Source organism: Cynoglossus semilaevis, chromosome Z (genome assembly GCF_000523025.1).
Source record: "Cynoglossus semilaevis isolate Cse_v1.0 chromosome Z, Cse_v1.0, whole genome shotgun sequence".
Taxonomy (NCBI): Eukaryota; Metazoa; Chordata; class Actinopteri; order Pleuronectiformes; family Cynoglossidae; genus Cynoglossus; species Cynoglossus semilaevis.
The window spans coordinates 5,368,718-5,388,272 of record NC_024328.1 but is presented as its reverse complement, the minus strand read 5'-3'; the positions used below and the strand labels follow the sequence as shown (position 1 = coordinate 5,388,272).

At 39.8% G+C, this 19,555-nt stretch overlaps 1 protein-coding gene across 1 annotated transcript in view; it reads left to right on the top strand.

Annotated features, from left to right (window-relative positions):
* The window catches only part of LOC103397709 (tetratricopeptide repeat protein 28), a 189,299-nt gene that overhangs the window by 139,202 nt on the left and 30,542 nt on the right, over positions 1 to 19,555 (top strand). The window contains 2 exon segments of the mRNA XM_017043164.2: positions 9,114 to 9,621; positions 18,324 to 19,120. Of these exon segments, the coding sequence (XP_016898653.2) occupies positions 9,114 to 9,621; positions 18,324 to 19,120 (1,305 nt within the window).

The following is a 19,555-nucleotide window of genomic DNA, read 5'->3' as shown; positions in this document are numbered from 1 at the left end:
AGGAATGTATAGTTTGAAACAGTTTATTTTGCTAAAATGACATGTTTGCCATATAATATAATAATATTCCATGCTCTGGAAACTGTAAAGAAAAACAAATGCTAATCTTTTGGATCTGGTCTTGTACGTTTATGCTGTAAGGGCCTGTGTTGAACAGGTCAGTACTATTGTGAGACTCTTCCTCAGTAAGCTGTTGAGCCTCTCAGAACTCAGACATTCTTTACGCTTGATTCTCTCATTGCGTGAGTTTGTTCCAGACATTTGCTTTTGTCTGGCTCATATTGATCTTGATTCTTAGACCTTCACCTCCGTCTGCCCCTGCTCTGATTTCTGCTCTACCTCTTTGAAAGGAGTTAGACTGTGAAGTCTCTTTTTGTCAGTCCTAATTTATCCAGCTGTGTGGGCCGACACAGACAGCCCCTCCCTCTCCTCCTGAAACGACCTTAAGCAACACTCTGATGCTGCGTCCTTGGGCTGACTTCACTTCCTGCCCGTCCTAGGCCCGTGAGCTGAGCTAAATTTGGCATTGTGCCCTCAGACAGAGCAGGAGGCCTTTACAACAGCTAATTATCTCGTGATGGAAGGATGTGAAAAGTGATACTTTTTAAATCCAATGGCAGACCTCAGGGTTTTCACTTTGTGTTCCTGACACGGAAGAGAAATGATGTCATTGTGTTTCTGTTGCTGCTCACAGAACCAGAGTGGTCATTGGAAACACTTAAAAATAGAAAAAGCATTTTTGCATGCTGGGCTTGTACGATGAAGTGCAGCCAAGGACACTGTTGGCGCTTTACTTTTTGAATCAGTGAATAACAGTCTAATTAAATTAAAATGTAGAATTGTTTAAAAAATGAATATTTTTCTCTTGATTAACATTTAGACCTTTGTTCTCTGTCATATGAATGTATCCTTGGTACAGCATCATGTCAAAGTCAACTATTGTCAGATATGCCATACGAACAGGACAAATGGCACAATTTTTAACATTGTGTCAATTCAGTTGTTTGAATGTTGCGGACTGCTGTTGCTGAGGCAACAGTGTCCTGATTCACAGCATCTGGTGATAAGTTAAGTGGAGCATTTGGAATCAGGTATCGGATCAGATGTTTAATCCTGACAATTTGACCAATATCTGATCGATACCATTGAGTATTGGATCAAACCATTCTGGGTTATTTCTGATCAGTTGAACTGCCACTGGACTCTGTGAGTCTTGAGTTTTATGTCTTTACCCCAGCTCTGACCCCAGACTGAGGCCTTAAAAAGCTTGATGTTTACCTCATCCCCACCCCCTATTCTGGAATGACTTTCAAACACCACTGCGATTTCCTTTTTCTGTAACCACAAGGTCTCCGTGGAATTGGATCCCGGCACCGCTAGGCATCTACGCTACTGCGTCCATCGAGATTTGATGTTAGTACAGAAATAAACAGCAGCCCCCCTTCAAGGCCTTGCACTGATTTAGACTACATTAACATTCATCCTTCGTCTACCCCCCAGTGTGTGCCACTTCTACAGCTTCCTGCAAAGACAGACTTAAGGCTCATGTTTATATCAGAAGGTAGAAGAACTTTTTTTATTTGAACAATGCTGGCATCCTGTCACTGGGGACAATCACAGTGAACCCAGGTTTTGCTTGGAGCTGCAGCCTCTGTCGTTTTCCTCAGACACAGTTTCAGCCACTATTCTGGTTTTAATACTGTCAGAGGAATGAACTAAAAATACTACCAATTCCGAAGAACATTTGAAAAGAAAAGTCAAATTTTCCACCACACCAATAGAAGTTGTCACAGTTAATTTTTACTGGGCCTCTTGTGTTTTTCTCTTATGGAGCGTCTGTTTTCCCACAGACCGGGACACTTGAACCACAAATAAACACAGGAGCTGGTGTCAGCTCACAGGTGAGCTGGTGTAAACACACACATACGCAGATGAACACACACAAAAAACAAACAGAATCCCCAAAGCACAGGGACACACTTGAAATGCAGTGATTCCTCTGCAGAACTTTTGACAGATACTGCTCTGCTGTCTGTGAAAAAAATGATAAATGCCCAAAAGATTCTACGAATATTTTTTTTAACAAACTTTTCATTTCTTTTCATTTGTGCAGCTGCCGATACTGAGTACCAGTACCAAAAGGTCTTGATATTGGATTTCTATTAATGTGCAATGAATTGAAAGACAGTGATAAATATGTTGCACAGCTCTGTGGTGACTGAAGAGGAAAATACTTTATTATTTTCTTCTCAGTTATTATTTATTAACAAATAAGTCTTACATCCAATCCTGCTGTTTGTATTTATTAGTAAAACTAATGATAAAATTGATTTATTTTAAAACATTCAGAAATAACAATTAACTTTATAGTTGAATGTGTTGTCTGTGTTTGTGTGCAGCCACCTGACAGAAAGTGAGCAGAGCTTTTACAGCATCAGCTGATTGAAAAAATAAAACAAACAAAAACAGAAAACCTAAAATATCTTCAGCTCTCGAGTAACACTATTTGACAGTATTTTTTTGAATAAACAAGTTAACACACACAATGTTGATGAATAGTTCTCAATAAAAAAATGTTGTAAATCTGTCACTTATTCATGACACTGTTCACTCTGAGAATAGACGTATTTAGCGCAAAGGCAGTTCTTTAGGTTTCTGTTAAATTGATCACATCGTAAATGAATGAATGTCCCTGATGTTGAAAATTATAATAATAAAACATTTGAATTAGCAAGCAAGTTTTTTAGAGTTTTAGAGTGCAAGAATTTGAATTAGTATTGAACCAATGCCAATACCAGGTTCAGTATCAGTTCATCCCTACATTCAGCTCATACTGTAGCAGTATTAAAGCCATTTTAGCTGCTGGATTAACACTCAGTCATGAGTGTGTCAGACTGTGTCAGTTTTGTCGGTTAGTTGTTAGTAGTAGGTGGAGGTAGTTGTTGATTGGCAGGTCGGTGAAGATAGGTTAATGACTTATATCACTACTTTATTCATCCAGACCTGAACTAAGCTAATACGTCTGACATGCTGACTACTACAGTACATCATGAGCCCCACACACTAACAACAATTAGTTACATTGTATTCTCAGTGGTTTTGTCATATTTTTAAAATGAGCTCAGACATTTCTTAAAGTTGTCATGTTTTGTTTTTGTTTTACCATATTTACACACACACACATCATGTGATTGCCCTCTGTAATTTTCGTTTTTTTGTACCGTACCCCTGGATGCTGTTTGAGTGGTAATTAAATCAGTCTTAGAGACAGAGACAGCGGCGTCCTCTCTCCCTAAACCTCGACCTCTGGTGACAATCAGTCATTAGTGGACTTGTCTGTCAGATCTGAAGGAATAATCAGTGTGCAGGCTCTCCGTCCTCATTTATCTACGGCTGCAGGTCATACAGGTCGTTGGGAGAACATGTGGCAACAGAGGCTACAGTGGTATCTCACCACTGATGATGTATGATGGGATTAGCTCTAAATCTTCATTCGGATCAGACGTGCACTAATTACAGCCCATACGCGGCCCAATCAGGCTTTTCAAAGGAGCCGACTAAATGTTGATAGAAAAAATAAATACTTCAGGGGCGAACACGTCATCACGTAGCGCTAAACAAAGAAGACAGCCTTGTTTACATTCTTCGGTTGTATGCCATACATTGGATTGTGCTACATTTACTTACCTTCATTTGTGTTGTTTGTTCGGTAACTTTTGGGGACTTTTCTGATGTTTCTATGTTCTAGATCATGATCTCACCACTGTCCAGGTGAGTGACATACGTAGGTACTGATGTACAGCGTGTGAGTTCTGATTTACTTGTAATTTGATGACCCCCTCTAGGTTTAAATATACTTTTTTAAAATGAGAATAAATTAGAGAACTGTGATTAACTGTGATTAATCATGATTAATCACAGTCATAATTTAAGTTAAATTCTCAATTCTATATTTTATTTTTTTGCTGTATTCTGCTGGATCAGAAAGACAGAAGTTGGCAGGGAGATGTTTGTGTTTCTCATGTGTTTCACCCTATAACTCAAATCCTACCAAAAATATGCAATAATTCTGTCCATCAGTCTACAGTTCCCTACAATCAATTTGACAACAGCATCTGTCCGACTTATTAGGCGCCTTGATTTTATTTGGAAAAGTTGCTAATGTAAAGACAAATGGAGGTTGTTAGAATTGGCTGCAGAATTAGCAGGTTGAATTCACCCAGGCCCTTTTTTGGCCCAATCAGCCACTCTGGACCAGTGTAGAAATGTGCACATGCACGGACACATGCTCTAAATGAAAGCCGTCATGCACAGATGTAACTGCCCTCACTTGGCAGAACACAGCAGCAGGCTGCCTAAAAATGAATAAATAAAAAACGAACAAACAAACAAAAAATATGAGGGTTTGCTGTGGCAGAGCGGTGGTTATTTGGCAGATCTAACTGTTGTCCCTGTAGGATTCAAGTGTGTAAATGTGTGTATATGTGTATCCACAGACAATGAAGGTAAAAAAGAGAAAAGATTTTTTTTTTTCTTGTCTGAAAATGGCATCTACAGTTTCAACACCACCTTTTCCTCTGTTTGCTCAAGTTACACATGCGTGGTTTTACATTCACACCAGAGACTCTTCTTCCTCTTCTGGCTGCTCTACTTATTCTGCACATTATTACAGATTAGATTTTTATTTTAGTCAAAACATATCTCTGCAGGTGAATTCAGTTCTAAAGGCGTTCCTCGGCCTCTGGGGGTGTCTACGCTGTTCTCCTCTTTCATCCTTAAAAAACAATCTTCCCTGTAGCCTTTTATCTGCTCCCTCCACCTCCCCTCACTGTTCACCTCCCCTTTGCTCTCGCAGCCTCCCCCTCCACTAGTGCGGCTCCTGTCATCAGCTCCTGTTGCTGCTGCTGCTGCTGCTGCTGCCTCGGCTCTGCTTGTTAGGAGCAACACTGGTTCTTCCTCACCTTCCGTCTGTACTGCTTTTAATTAGACAGCTGTTTGTGCGTGCCTGTCTGTGTGTGTGTGTGTGTGTGTGTGTGTGTGTGTGTGTGTGTGTTTGTGAAAAAGAGAGAGATAGAAAGAGAGTGAGTTTGGACTACGTGCAATGTTTTAGTTTCCTGGTTTTGGTGGTTAGTGTTGCTGTAGAATTTAAAAACCCAGTTCAGTTCATCACTGTTTAATATGTTTCCTGGTGAAGTATTATCTGTCTTAAATAATCCCCATTGACCTGTGGTCTATTCCTATGACTACAGCCCAAGAAATAAACCAAATTCTTTTTTTGCATGTGTGTGTGATGTTTCCTGTGCTTTCATTATTAAATAATTAATAATAGATACAGCCCCTCCTAAATCTAGGGATGCATTTCATAACACATTTTTTCAACAGGAGATATTTATGATTTAAAATGTATAATTGTTGTGAACATAACTGGCACTGCTTTCTTTTTACTAACATAAAAAAGTCAAATTTTGCTATTTTGTTATTTTTGTTAGAAACACTGTACATATCCAATCCCAGACATTTGCAGGTGTATATTTCATTTACTTATGTCCTTGGTTTCTCTTTGTTTCTTCTCCGTCCAAGACGGTCTGTGATTTCCTGTTCATTACTAGTCACTCAGCCACGACCCAGCAGATGCTGTAGAGATAGCCTTGGTTGTTATGGAGTTAATCTGTGCTCACACTGAATGTCCAGAAGGGGAAAAAAATTACACATAACTTTCAAAGGAACTTCCACACAGCTGTGAGGCGAGGCATAACCACATAAGAGTCAAAGCCGCACTGCAGCGATGGGAAGGGCCCAGTTTGCTTTTTTTAGGAGCAAGAAATAAAGCACACACTTACACATACATACTGTACACACACACATACACACACACACCAGAAGACTGAAAGTCACAGCGTTGGCCCAGCCACACCATCAGAAGCTGCTCGACTGTGCAACCTCTAGCACGTGCGGTGAAAGCAGCCGTTTCTCTACCAGGGTTGGGAATTTAAACATGCTCAGAGGAGAAGGAAAAAAAGAGGGAGAGAGAAAACTGATAAAGCAAACTCACCAGGATATCTTAAACCTCTCAGCCGTGCCAGAGGAGAGAAATGAAGTATAGCTGGTGCACTTTGAAAGACAGGAAATACTTATTACCCAAGTGTCTGAGTTATTGCACATTTTGTCTAAACATATGGTACTCACATGCTGAAGATGAAAGTTTTCATTCAGGTGTGGCAAATGTGTATGGGTGTATACTAGCCATAATCTTTAAGAATTTTGATGCAACTTTTTGATAAAAGACTAAAATATACATGCAAAGTTGGTGTTGATGATGTTACAAATGAAACCTAATACCTTTAGTCATTTATAGGAGTGATTCATTTTTGATTGCTAAACAATGACTTGAGGTGAGTGTTTCTGATTAACTCGCCATCCTTTTTTCCCATTTTCTCTTTCCTGTTCCAGTGACTGAGTTGGTTTTCCTTTTATGTTTAGCTTCTGCCAATATAATAAAAACAAACAGACACTTGGTTTCTTGTTTTAGGTTTGAAAGTGAAATGGTTTTCTTTTAGGTTTTTGATAAAGCTATCAGCTTAGCTCTTTCACATTTTCTTGTTCTTCTGGTGTTGGATATTGGACCCACAGCGCGGACTTGGCCAAACCATTCAAGCTAGACCATGACTGGATTCCAAAATAATTATCAAATAATAATGTTATACATTTTTTTATTGAGTGTTCGCCCCCTAAAGTGTCTGTCCAGAAAAAATCCTGGCCCTCACACCTAGGGTGAAGCTACATAACGTGAACTTGAGTGAAACGTGCACGTTGATGTAGTGATGGTGAAGAGAATAGTTTAGGTTGTAAGGATAAGTGCGGTGGGAAAAATATGGAATAAAGTAAAAATATGAACTTGCCAAAAATGATCTACTATGTATGCAATTATTTCCCTTCCAGACACAGATTGTTATCTTATGAGATTCCACTGGGGAAAGTAAAATGAGCAGTTGAGGGTGTGAGAAGCCCACAGTGAGTGAAATCTGAAAATGAAATGTAGATGGTCTCAGTCTCTGTCCCGGAGCCAAACACAGAGCAAACATAGCAGCTCCTCATTATCTGTCCATTTCTGCTACCATCTGAGGAGAAAATGCAGCGTTACATTCTCACTTTTGGGGGAGGGAAGACGAGGGATGGTCACACTGATCAGAACGCTAACTCTTCTCCACTTCCCGAGAGAAAAGACATCTGTCAGCCTCATCTCTCAGACTGTCCTTCATCCATCAGTGTGGAGAACATGCAGCAATGAGGAAATGCTCTGAGTTCTGCTGGGAAAAAGTGGAAGTTCTTATGTGAGATGGAGCATAACTTCAAAGAGCCACATGTAATTGAGCAGCTCCAGATAGGATATCTGCAAACATGAAACAGCAACAGTTGCATCACCGAGTAATTGCCTCCCTGGGCCCAAATAATGCCCTGTTGAGTCTTTAAACTTGGGCAAATTTCCGAAAGTTCCTCTGTCAGCAGGTAATTGGTTCCAGGCATCAGCTGCAAAGTGAAGTGAGGGCAAGAGAGTGAGAGTTCAGCCCTTTTTTTTTTTTTTTTTTAAGTGTAGCTTTTGTTGTATTGACCTGTTTTTCTGTTGATCTTTTTGTTTTCATATATTCATATGCTTCAGTATTACTACTGTGCTGTTGCTTATACAAAAATAATCTCTGAATCTGTGTAAAAAACTTTATGTATTTACAAAATAATAGTGAAGTTCGGTTCTTCAGAGAAACACAATACAACAGTTTTTTTCAATCTGTGGGCTGTAGCCCACATGGGGTCGCTTGAAATTTGAGAGAGGTCAACTGAAACTAAGTAATTTAAAATAAAAAAGTACTGAAATTATTTTTCAACTAATTATTATTATTTATTTTTTTATATTTAAAATAAATTTTAAATATGCTGGCAAATATTTGAGCTGGGAATGGAAAATAAAGTCTGTTTGCAACGCAGCATACAGTAACAAACATGATCAAAAATGAAATGATGTCTTGAAAAAAACTGTCTCTGGGGTCTTCATAAATTTGTCATGTCAAATGGGGTCACAACTCAAAAAAGGTTGGGAACAAGTCTATAAGTTAACAAACTCTGTCATCTGATAACCCAAGTAACCTTTGCCAAAGGCCAAGTGCAGGATATTTATTTGAAACATTGTTCTTGTCCATACAAACACAAGCCACCAAAACAGCTCATGAAACACTTACTACATGAGCAACTGTAGTGAACCAAAGACCCTCAGTTTCCACACATACCACTTTTGTTTTAGAACTTTAGAAGTTGGTACAATAGAGTAGAATATACAAAATACTATGTTTGCAGATTTTGTCTTATTAAAGATCCTGCAGCCAGTCAGTCATCTGATTGCCACCCCCACCCTCCACACCCTCACTGCTGTGGTGTGAGGTTGAGATTCTCAACACTCTGCCTCCTGATTAGGACCATCTTTGTTTTGCGGGTGGTTACACGCCAATAAGCATAATGGCAGTGGGCAAAGTGATGGCTTTAACGCAGACCTGCTGTGTTCAAAGGCATCAGACTTTGCACCCTGTGAAGCCAGAGAACAATCAAATCAGGTTTTATTTGTTGCCTGGTACTGATCATTTATAATAAAAGCCTTTTAAAATTGTCCGTTCTCTCTCACAGTGCAAATTGACATTTATTGACAAATAATTGCTTAGTTTTCCTTAAAATATTTCTTAGCAATACAATTGCAAGATTTAAAAAAAAAAAAGTCTTTCTGCAAAATGGGATCTCTAATCTAAAGGCAGAGAAATGATAAGTGTGGTTATAAATAATAAGGATAATTTGATACAACTCTTTCACATGTGATACCAATATTACGATTTGGATTATTTGCCAGTACTGATATCAATCCGATAATGCTTTTATTTTGAGCATTTGGGCTTAGGTATCAGATCGGGCTATAGTTGTTTTTTTCTATGTTTATTCCTGAAATTTTGACCAATATCTGCCCGATACCCTCTGGCCAAGTGTTGAATCAAGTAATCCCTAATTAATGAACCTGTTTTTTCATCCATCGTTCCTATTCTTACCACTGTATCTCTCTCTCTGCTTCCATTTCCTAGGCTGCATCAATGGCTCTCAGCAGCCTGGGCCATGTGTACACGGCCATAGGAGATTATCCAAACTCTCTGGCCAGTCATAAACAGTGTGTCCTTCTCGCCAAGCAATCAAAGGACCAACTCTCTGAGGCTCGGGAACTGGGGAACATGGGGGCTGTCTACATCGCAATGGGGGACTTTGACAATGCAGTCCAGTGTCATGAGCAACACCTGGGCATCGCCAAGACCCTGGAGAACAAAAGAGAAGAAGCTCGAGCCTACAGTAACCTGGGCAGTGCCTACCATTACCACAGGAATTTTGACAAGGCCATGTCCTACCACACACATGTCCTGGAGCTAGCCCAAGAGCTAGAGGAAAAGTCCATTGAAATGAGAGCCTACGCCGGACTGGGCCACGCTGCTCGCTGCATGCAAGACCTTGAAAGAGCCAAGCAGTACCACGAACAACAGCTGTCCATAGCTGAGGGATTGAAGGACAGGGCCGCAGAGGGACGAGCCTCCTCCAATCTGGGTAGGTGTACCATATTTGGATTGGTTGATAGTATAAATATATTTGTGGCGCTTTGGCCCAGAGGCAATGTCTCTGTCATTGGTGCGGAACCCAAGGGTTCACCTCCTGGGCAAGATCAAATCCTGGTTAGGGCGGTTGGTACCTTCCAGTGGACTCACCACCTGCAGGAACGTTCAGCGGTGTTGGTACGGTGCAGTGTGATTTTGGTGGTGACTGCTGCCCCCGCGACCCGGTAACGGATAAGCAGATGAAAATGGATGGATGGATGGATAAATATATTTCATTCAAAATGTTCGAGGATGTAATAACTCAACAACTGTGGGCCACAAGGTGGCAGATGTTGGTAGAAAGCTTTCCTTTACAGCAAAAAGATTATTAATGCGCAAGTTTGGTTCCTGGTTGGTCTTCTTGTATGGAGTTGTTATGTTTTATGTTGGGTTTTCTTAAGGTACTCTCAGAGTGATGTATGAATAGAAATGGTTCTATGTCTATATATAGAGCATGTGGTGCTGCGCTGGACTGACAAACTGCCCAAACTGTTGTACCCTGCCCTCGTCTGTAGGTAGCTGGGATTGCGCTCCCCTGCAAGCTTGAAAAGAATGACTAGATGGATATAATGGATGGATGGAATAAGCCAGTTCAACATCAGCTTAATTATGACACTCCTGATCTAAATATATATCGTCTGTAAAAACATAGGTTATTCCTACCTTGAAGTTTATCTCTGTTGAGTTTTCATTTGTGTCATTTTACCAAGATTGTATGAATTCATGAGCGAGCCAGTCTTCGTTTTGATACTTTTTATAAAAAGGACAATGTGAAGGTCAGTTTCCAGAGGTTGTTATGATAAATTGACGTTGGGGAACTTCCTTATAGATAAGGAAGCACCTGGTTTTTAAGATAGTAGGAAGAATGAAGAGGGTAAAGTGAATGATTGATTTGGAATGAACACAGCCAGAAGTGTTTGTTCGCACTTGGTATATCTAGTCCATGAGCCACAACAAGTGGATGTAACCAATGTCAAAAACATCTGGCAGGGTTGTATAAAAATGTATTTTGTAGGCAAGAGAGTTAAGAGGTGTTTTCTTTTGCCAGTTATTTTCCAAACCTTCACCCTCCATGTTTGTTGCCTCCAACAACAAGTTTGTGTTTCCTCAAGGCACAAAAACAGGAAATGAAACCTGAATGCTGCACTTCCTTTGATTGGTGTGGATGGAGGTCACTAGAGGTCAAACACCAGAATGCTTTGCAGAGACCTGAGAGGATTTAACTTTTGATAGAGACTAGAATCTGGTAACATTCTTAAAACGCCGATCATGAGAAAGCCACGTTCAGCTTATAGAGCAACTACTGCAAAAAAAAGTGATCTTAATTTTAATACAGACCCCGGAAAATACAGTAAAGGTAGGCTAAAGATTTGTCCAAGTGTAGAGCTATTTAAAAACCTAAAAAGATTTGGACAAAATACACTAAAGGAAACTAACTAATTAGTCAGTTAAGCACCTCAACTGTGCATTAAAATTTTACAATGTGATTCTTGTTCCTAATACAAAACCTTTTTACTATGCATATCCTTACTACATAAATACTGTATGTACCCAGTTAAATGAAGAAGTTCAGCCATTATGAGGATGTGATGAAACTGTTTGGATTAAAAAATGGTTCAATTTAGGAAACTGATTCTGATATAAATGAATTGGGCAATTTTCCCATATTCAGTCCAGCAGGTCCAACCTCTGGTGTATGACTTATGACGACTATCAAGACAGTAATAAAACCCGACTCTAATGGACGAGTAAGAGCCATAATAGATTCTTCCAGGTGAGTGATTCTTTAACCCAGTGTGTAAAAGTGAGCAGGCTGAAACCGGGGTTAATCAGGCAGACATAAATGAAACTTGTCCTTTGACCAGACTAATGGCTTCTGCTCCAGCTATGCCTACAGATCCTCAAGGCTGCTAAACTTTAGACGCCAACGGACTGCTATAAATTTGGGGATTTAAGTGAGGGCTGTTTATGGCCCTGTAGAAAATGAGAGCTCAGTTTGAAGTGTTCACTATCTGTGAGGCAGATTTATTTCACCATGGGCCACCCCAGGTCTCTTCTTCATTATTAGATAGAGTTTATAAGTTTCTATTGGAGAATTGATGGGCGAGAGCTGATGCAGAGGCAGCTGCAGTCTGTTTTTCATCAGCATGAGACAAGGCTAAATTTAATGTTTTGATTGTTTGGACCAAACTCTTCATCATACTCTTATTATCATTACAAATAGAAACATGCATCCATAAATATATTGAGAGACAAGTGACTGTGTAGGTTCAATCATCAGTCCTTCAGTTCAAAACTGAAAGAGGCTTTGGATGAGAAGTAAAACGTCTTAAAAAAAACAAATAAAAAAAAAACGTCCAGTTGCCTTAGATGTAACTATATTTGGATTGAGAGCCACATTTCTCAGTTTTCTGTTTTTTTGGTGAGATTTGATCAGAGCCAATAATGAATAGTTTTGACTGTGAGGGGCAATAGTATGACAATGAACATGGAGCACCTTGTTGTTATAGAACATATGTGTCAAACTCAAGGCCCAGGGGCCAAATGCGAGTATTTAGTAAAGTCCATGCAGCTGAGTTTCTTACCTGAGTTATTAAACAGTTTATTTATTACACAGCAAATGAACCATATTTGTAATAATAATCAATTACAGAAACATGTATTAGGCTGTTATGGGGTAGTTACATCTATACCAGTGCTGCCCGACCTTTTCTGTTGTTACCTGCGACCTCCATCCATCCATCCATCCATCCATCCATCCATCCATCCATCCATCCATCCATCCATCCATCCATCCATCCATCCATCCATCCATCCATCCATCCATCCATCCATCCATCCATCCATCCATCCATTATCGTCCGCTTGTCCGAGGCCGGGTCGCAGGACCTGGGACCTATTACTTTAAAATATTGCCAGATTTGAATAAATTTTCTTTGAATTAAGTAAATTGGTAAAACTGAAGTAAACACTATGTCTCACTACAAATGACCTATGGACTGATAATGGTCCGCGGACCGGGGGTTTTGGACCCCTGATCTATATAGTGTTTCATTTACAATCGGCCCTTCAAGGGGTACTGTATTGCTGATGTGGCCCCTGGTGAAAATGAGTTTGACACCCCTGTTATAGAAAATGAAGTCACGTTCCACGCCCAGTGGAATTCTGGAATGCTGCTCATATTTGATCAAACCACAGCTCTGATCCACTCTTCTTGCCTTCTGCTTTTCTCATCTTCATTTTTTCTTTTCTTCCACTTTTTGACGCCTGGTTCTCTCACTTCCTGTCTCTATCTCTCTCACTTCTCCCTCTCATTCCCGCTGATTCTAATCTGCAGCTGTCAAGTTCCCCGTAATTGAAACTGACTTGATGAATCGTTTAATTACCTTTAATAGCTGATTGGAATGGAGCTGAATAATGAAGATAACGTGCAATGAAGTGGAGATGGTGGAGCATTAGTCTGGAATTGTCTCCGTTGTTGTTGATGCTTTGTTTGTTGCTGTGTGACATTTGTTTTTATTCTCTCACAAAACACCTCTGAGCGACCTGAGAATTTCCAGATCTGGAAAGAACAAGATTTGGCTTCAGAGCTGGAATAATGGCTTCATTTATGATCTGCTCCACAACAGTAAAAATTATGAAGATTAATGAGAAGCGATAAAAGTAGAAGTGTGCATAAGACACTAGAAGAGAGAAGCCGCAGAGAGAAAAGAAAGAACCAACTCTGACACTTCCTTAGATCAGTATTAATGTTATATGTCCATGCTAACAGCTAACAGGTGGAAATAAGTAAAAAAATTGGGGGGAAAATGCACTTTATATATAACATTGTAACTGAATTCTGCTAAAATAATTTGTATGGACATATGTCCTAGAAATGATGTGCACTACAAACTATGTAAAATAGGTCACTTAGGACAGACCTGAGAGGAAGAAATGTTGAGAATAATTAAATTTTAATTAATGGTTGAGCTATACAGTGTCGTTAATAAAATTAGATTTTAGATTATTATTATTATTATTAGATTAGATTATTACCAGATTATGATATTATAGATTAGAATAATTAGATTTTGTAGCAACAACTGAAAATGAATCAACACTGGGGGTCTCCACATTAGCCCATTCTACAAAGGGGCGGGGTAGAGTATGTGAACCACTGCGATTGGGGACAAATCTGAAGAATATTTAGTATGGTGATACTGTTTGCCCTTGAAATCATAGGAAATCGTACATTCATTGTGTGGACAATATGAATGAATAAAAACAACATATTTAAACCCAGTGAAAGGACAAGAAAAGAATGATGTCTAACAAGCTTTCATTAAGTCCGCCTCATGATTCACCAGACATGCTCCGACCACAGTTCCAACACCATCTGTGCTGACAAACTGTACTTTTCCCTCTGCACTTGTCAGACAGCTCACAGCAGGGACACACTGCAGACACTGAGCAGACACAGAGCAGACTGGCCCCAGGCCATGGTGCAAGGAGAGGATTCACTTCTGTAGCCGTGCCTTTAGAAACAACAGCGAGTGTGTTTGTGTTGTTAGTCTGAAGAGTGAAGGAAGCAGGGGAGAAGTGATTTACAGAGGAATTTGTCAGGGCTAATGGCCCAGACAGGAAGGATACAAGGTCTGCTGAGAGGAGGGCAACAGAGAAAGTAATGAACATACCCAGAATGTGGGGATCCTTTATTGTAAAGCACATTTGACTCAAGCTTAGAACTTATATCATGGTATTCATTATTATGTGTTATATATTTCTTGTTCTGGTGCAGGGGCAGCAATATTGGTGGTTCAAACACTCCTAGTGATCAATGGCAGCAGCAGCAGCAGTATCAGNNAGGAATGTCCTACATCTCACTGTAACAATGGCACAGTGATTGACTCAGAACCAAGAACCCTTCTTTGGGGTCAGGACATCAGATCTTTGTACAGTCAGCTGTGTAATGAAAGGTGACAGAGCAGTGTGTGTTTTAATGTCTTTGGATACCGAGACACTGAAAGGATCAGAGTCTGTTAGAATGAAGACAACAGAATCTGATGGGGTTTTTTTCCCTCCTTTTTTTACTGTCATTCCATCAGCAGAGAAAGTCATTATTAAATATGGAACGGTCACATGGATTTGAACTGGTTAGCTCAGTTTTATCTTTAAAATTTTATAAATGCTAGCCTTTTGATCTCAGATTTTCACATTGTGATATTCTTACTTAGACATTTCCAGTGGTCCAATTTAAATTATAAGCTTGACTGTTTTAGCTAGCTTTTCTGCCCTTTATCAGAATTTTCAGATTTTTCAGTAGCATCATTATTACTCTGGGTAATATGCAATAATATGAAAATTAATTATATATAAATAATAATAATTTATAATTTGTTAAAACCTTTTGCAGGTTCACCAATACATACCGATTTATTTTTTAAGGATTAGAAAACACTTCCAGTTAAATTCTAAGGTCAATTTTGATATGTTCAGGAAGATTTTTCTTCCAGTCCCTCATATTTCTTACTTAGAATTATACAGCAATTAAGGTCACAAAAATGCATTGTCGCAATGAAGAAGTCAACAATTATTGATATCTATGCAGTTCTTAAAATCTTGCATTAGCACCTTAACTTAGATGGTGTTCTTTTGTCAGGCTAAATTAAGCACAAAGGTGTATTTGGTCATGAGTTGGTTTTTAAGTTTCCATATACAAAGAGGTTTTTTACTCCACCTTTAACAAAAACCCTCTGCTTTCACTTTTTACTCAGAGCGGAAGCCTGTTAGGATTCTTCGAACCACAATGTCACTACCAAGGTTACACCTTTCCCAAAAGAGATCGATCTTAACCACGATATTATGTCTACTGATGTATTACCTGGGTAACGTGGCCTGCTGTAGGCTAAAAATGAAGCAAGGGCTGGGATGACTCAGACAGGAGCTGGGCCTAACTGGACTGAGATTGTTGTTGTTTTTTTTCCTTTCTGCTCTGGGGCCAAAATTACTCTGAGCCTTAGGTATGCCTGAAGGCACACTTGGAGCAAGAAAATATTTCCTGTGCCCCCTGCTTCCATATGGTAAGAGGATTAGTAAATCCTCAGGGAATAGTATCACACAAAGATAGTAAATAAAACCATAGCAATCACGCTGGTAAATACTGCTGGAACAGGAAAATTGGAAGTAGAGCAGGGTGATTTTAGCTGAAGAATCTATTGTGGGATCTTGTCAACTCAAAATGACCCAGACAGAGGTCAGTTTAACCTCTGAGACTGTGTCGGGGGCTGGTATTTACTTCCATCCACATTTTTGACAGGAGTAAATAGGCTGGTGTCAAATTGGATTCAGGAATTTTGGAAAATGTTTTCAAATAACTAAAGGAATATTAGGTTAACCAAAGGAAAAAAAAAATAAAAATATATTAAAATTATAGATGAAGGTTTAAGCCAAAACTCTCATTAAAATATAAACAAAGCTAAAAGTAGCTTAGCAGAAAATGTAAGTTGCAGGTTTGTCAAGAAACACACCAAAATGATCATAATGAGTTTAAAAGTTGCAAAGATAGCTAGAAATAAAACAAAACAAAAAAACCACAGTAAACCAGGAAGTTAGCTAAAAAAAAACAACAGCTCGGTCCCCTGTATTCTCCTCAGCTCAGGGAACCTCGGGGTTCTTATGGTGTGGCCTCCTTAGCTATCTGCTGTGCTAATGGTTGACGTCGGGATCATCGATGTAAACTGTATCAATAGTGTTAGCAGAGCGCTAACACTGGCATCACCGTTGTGAACACCGGCATTAGCATTAGCGCTTGGGAGCGCTGCCAGTGTAAACACCAGCAAAATCCAGTATAAACTGACTTTACACACTCATCCCCTGAACACTAAACCCCAAATGTGAACTTTTTTGCAATTCACCTCACTCAGGGACATTTGGTATGAAACATAGACTGGTTATACTGCTCCCTGATGAAATAATAGTTTCTGCTGTTAGGATTCTGTGGGCAGTTTATATATGTATATATAACAAGCAGGATTACATAAATGTCCTGGCAAAAAGGGCAATAAGCTTCAGTATTTAGCTGTATTTGCTTTGGTTACATTATATAGGTTGAGAATACGTGAAATATGTTTAATGCTACTGTATAAGAATTGCTGATGGTAAAAGTGTTTGCAAAACAGATGTTATGGCACTTTCATTCATCAGGTAGTACATTTTAAATAAAAATGCACCATACACTCCTTTTAAGTTATTATTGGATTAATGTAGCGTATAATTTTCAATGCCCAGCCCTAATATAAATATAAAACATGTAAATTCCAAGTTTTAAAAAGCACTTTTTTTTATGTCTGCATTTTATGTTGTTCACATGTAGTGTTCTGTTTTAAACCAATAAACATAAAGGGTCTTCCAGATATTTTTCTCTGTCTTTCCTCTTTATTTTAAAAAGCACTGCCTTGAAAGATGCTAACATTTGGTCCCACAACCACATCACTGCCATACATCTGCGCTTGTTTGAGCTGCCTGTTTGGTTTCAGCCCCCACTGTTTATGCAGCCTGCGTTACACTGGTAATGTGGCAGGTTTCGGATGAAATAAATTGAAAAACACACACGGCGGTAACTGATCCCGTAGGCACCATCGTGTTACTCACCACAAGCCACAGGGGCCCCTCTCTGTGTCCTGGGTCCCACCCACTCTGGCTCGAGAACTGTTCCCAGTCCCAGTGCACCATCAGTGGATCAAAACCGGTCTGTGAGTCTGTGTGCTGGCACAGCAAAGGAGTGGTCTTTAAACTTGTTTTTTCTCCAAAAAGTAGCAGATGTGAGGGGCTTAATGGAGAATGTAGATTGACAAACCACTGTCTGCAGGTTGAAGTTACAAGATAGCTATAATTTTGTTATTTGTTAGCTGCATCTAATCTTTATTTGTTTTTGCATTCTTTGGTAATGTTCATGACAAATTTAACAAAAATAAATAAATAACAGAAAATAAATCAGCAGAACAAAACATGATTGGTTCATTGTATTGCTGGGTTGATCAGATTTGATATGGCTGTCGCAAGGCAGAATATGGGAAACTCTGGTATGAAGAAAATCACATTGGTTCAAGGTGAGAAGCTTGTAAGGTTAGTGTCAAGTAAGGTCAAGGTTAAGGTTGAACTTTATTGATCCCGCACTCAGGAAATGATTGAAGTAGGAGTATGAAACAATTCTATCCAGGGACACAGTTTGTGTGTCAGAGGGCGGGGGTGAAGGTATTGTTTTACAGAAGGATGTTTGATCAGCGAAATTACAACCATGTGTTTGTTTCAGAAATTATTTATTGTCTTTTTACACTTGACCCATTTTCCTAAAGATGCTAAAGTTTTTCCATTGGCACTTGTTTTTTCTTCCCCTTTTTTATGGGTAATTATTTCCACCCCCCAAAGAAAATCTGTTTGCTTTGCTCTCCAAAATGATTAAAGTCTGCATATCTGTGTCATAATAGTCGTCTTTGATTGTGCTCCATTTTAATCACCATCATCAGAATTGATGGCTCCAAAGGCATTTTTTAACGACACAATAACATGTTTTGTGCAGGAAGAACTGACTGAGCACCCTAATTTTACTGGGTAATAATTTTCCTCCTCTGTTAGTCTTAACCTTAATTCTTAATTCTCTCTTTATTTCTGCAGGCATAATTCATCAGATGAAGGGAGACTACGAGACTGCACTTAAGCTCCACAAAACGCACTTGGCCATTGTTCAGGAGCTCAACGACTACGCTGCTCAGGGCCGGTCCTACGGAAACATGGGAAATGCCTACAACGCTCTCGGAGCTTTCGACCAGGCAGTTCGCTACCATCGGCAGGAGCTGCAGATCTCAATGGAGGTCAACGACAGGGCCTCACAGGCCTCTACCCATGGTAACCTTGCAGTAGCGTACCAGGCTCTGGGTGCCCACGACCGTGCTCTGCAGCACTATCAGAACCACCTCAACATTGCTCGTGAACTCAGAGACGTCCAGAGTGAGGCACGTGCACTGGGAAACCTTGGCAACTTCCATTGCTCTCGAGGAGAGTTTCCTCAGGCCGTACCCTACTACGAGCAGTACCTGCGGCTTTCCCCAGACCTTCAGGACATGGAGAGTGAAGGGAAGGTCTGTCACAATCTCGGTTACGCCCATTACTGCCTGGGCAACTATCAGGATGCAGTCAAATACTATGAGCAGGACCTGGCCCTGGCCAAGGACTTGCATGACAAACTGAGCCAGGCCAAAGCCTACTGTAATCTGGGTTTGGCTTTCAAGGCCCTGGGAGACTTTTCCAAAGCAGAGGAGTGTCAGAAATATCTGCTTTCACTGGCCCAATCACTAAACAACACTCAAGCTCGGTTCAGAGCCCTGGGAAACCTTGGAGACATATTTGTCTGTAGGAAGGACATAACTGGAGCCATTCAGTACTATGAGCAGCAGCTGGCCTTAGCTCATCAGGTACGGTATGACTGCAAGTCAAGTCAATTTTTTTTGTATAATCCACATCAACAAGAGAACAGCTCCAGATTCAGTAAACAGAGAAAGGGAAAATGAGGAAGACAGCAGAGGAGAGATGAAGTGGATATATGGTACTGCAATATACTGTAAAGAGTACAGTCACACAAGCTGTTACAGTTAAGCAATATGTGTAGAAAACATTTTTTTGTTGCTGTTAGATGTAAAAGTAGTTCTACTGAGTTTGACATCAGTGTCAGGTCTGGATCAGGCTGTGTAGTTGTAGGGACAGGAACCTGCGAGATGAAGGCAGTGACAAGGACAGATGGAAGGAGATAGACTAGTGGAGAAAGAGGAGACAAGGTTATCATCATGATACTAATAAATGTTTATGTGGTTCTCTAAGAATGGAGGAGAGAAAGTGCTCAGTGCACCATG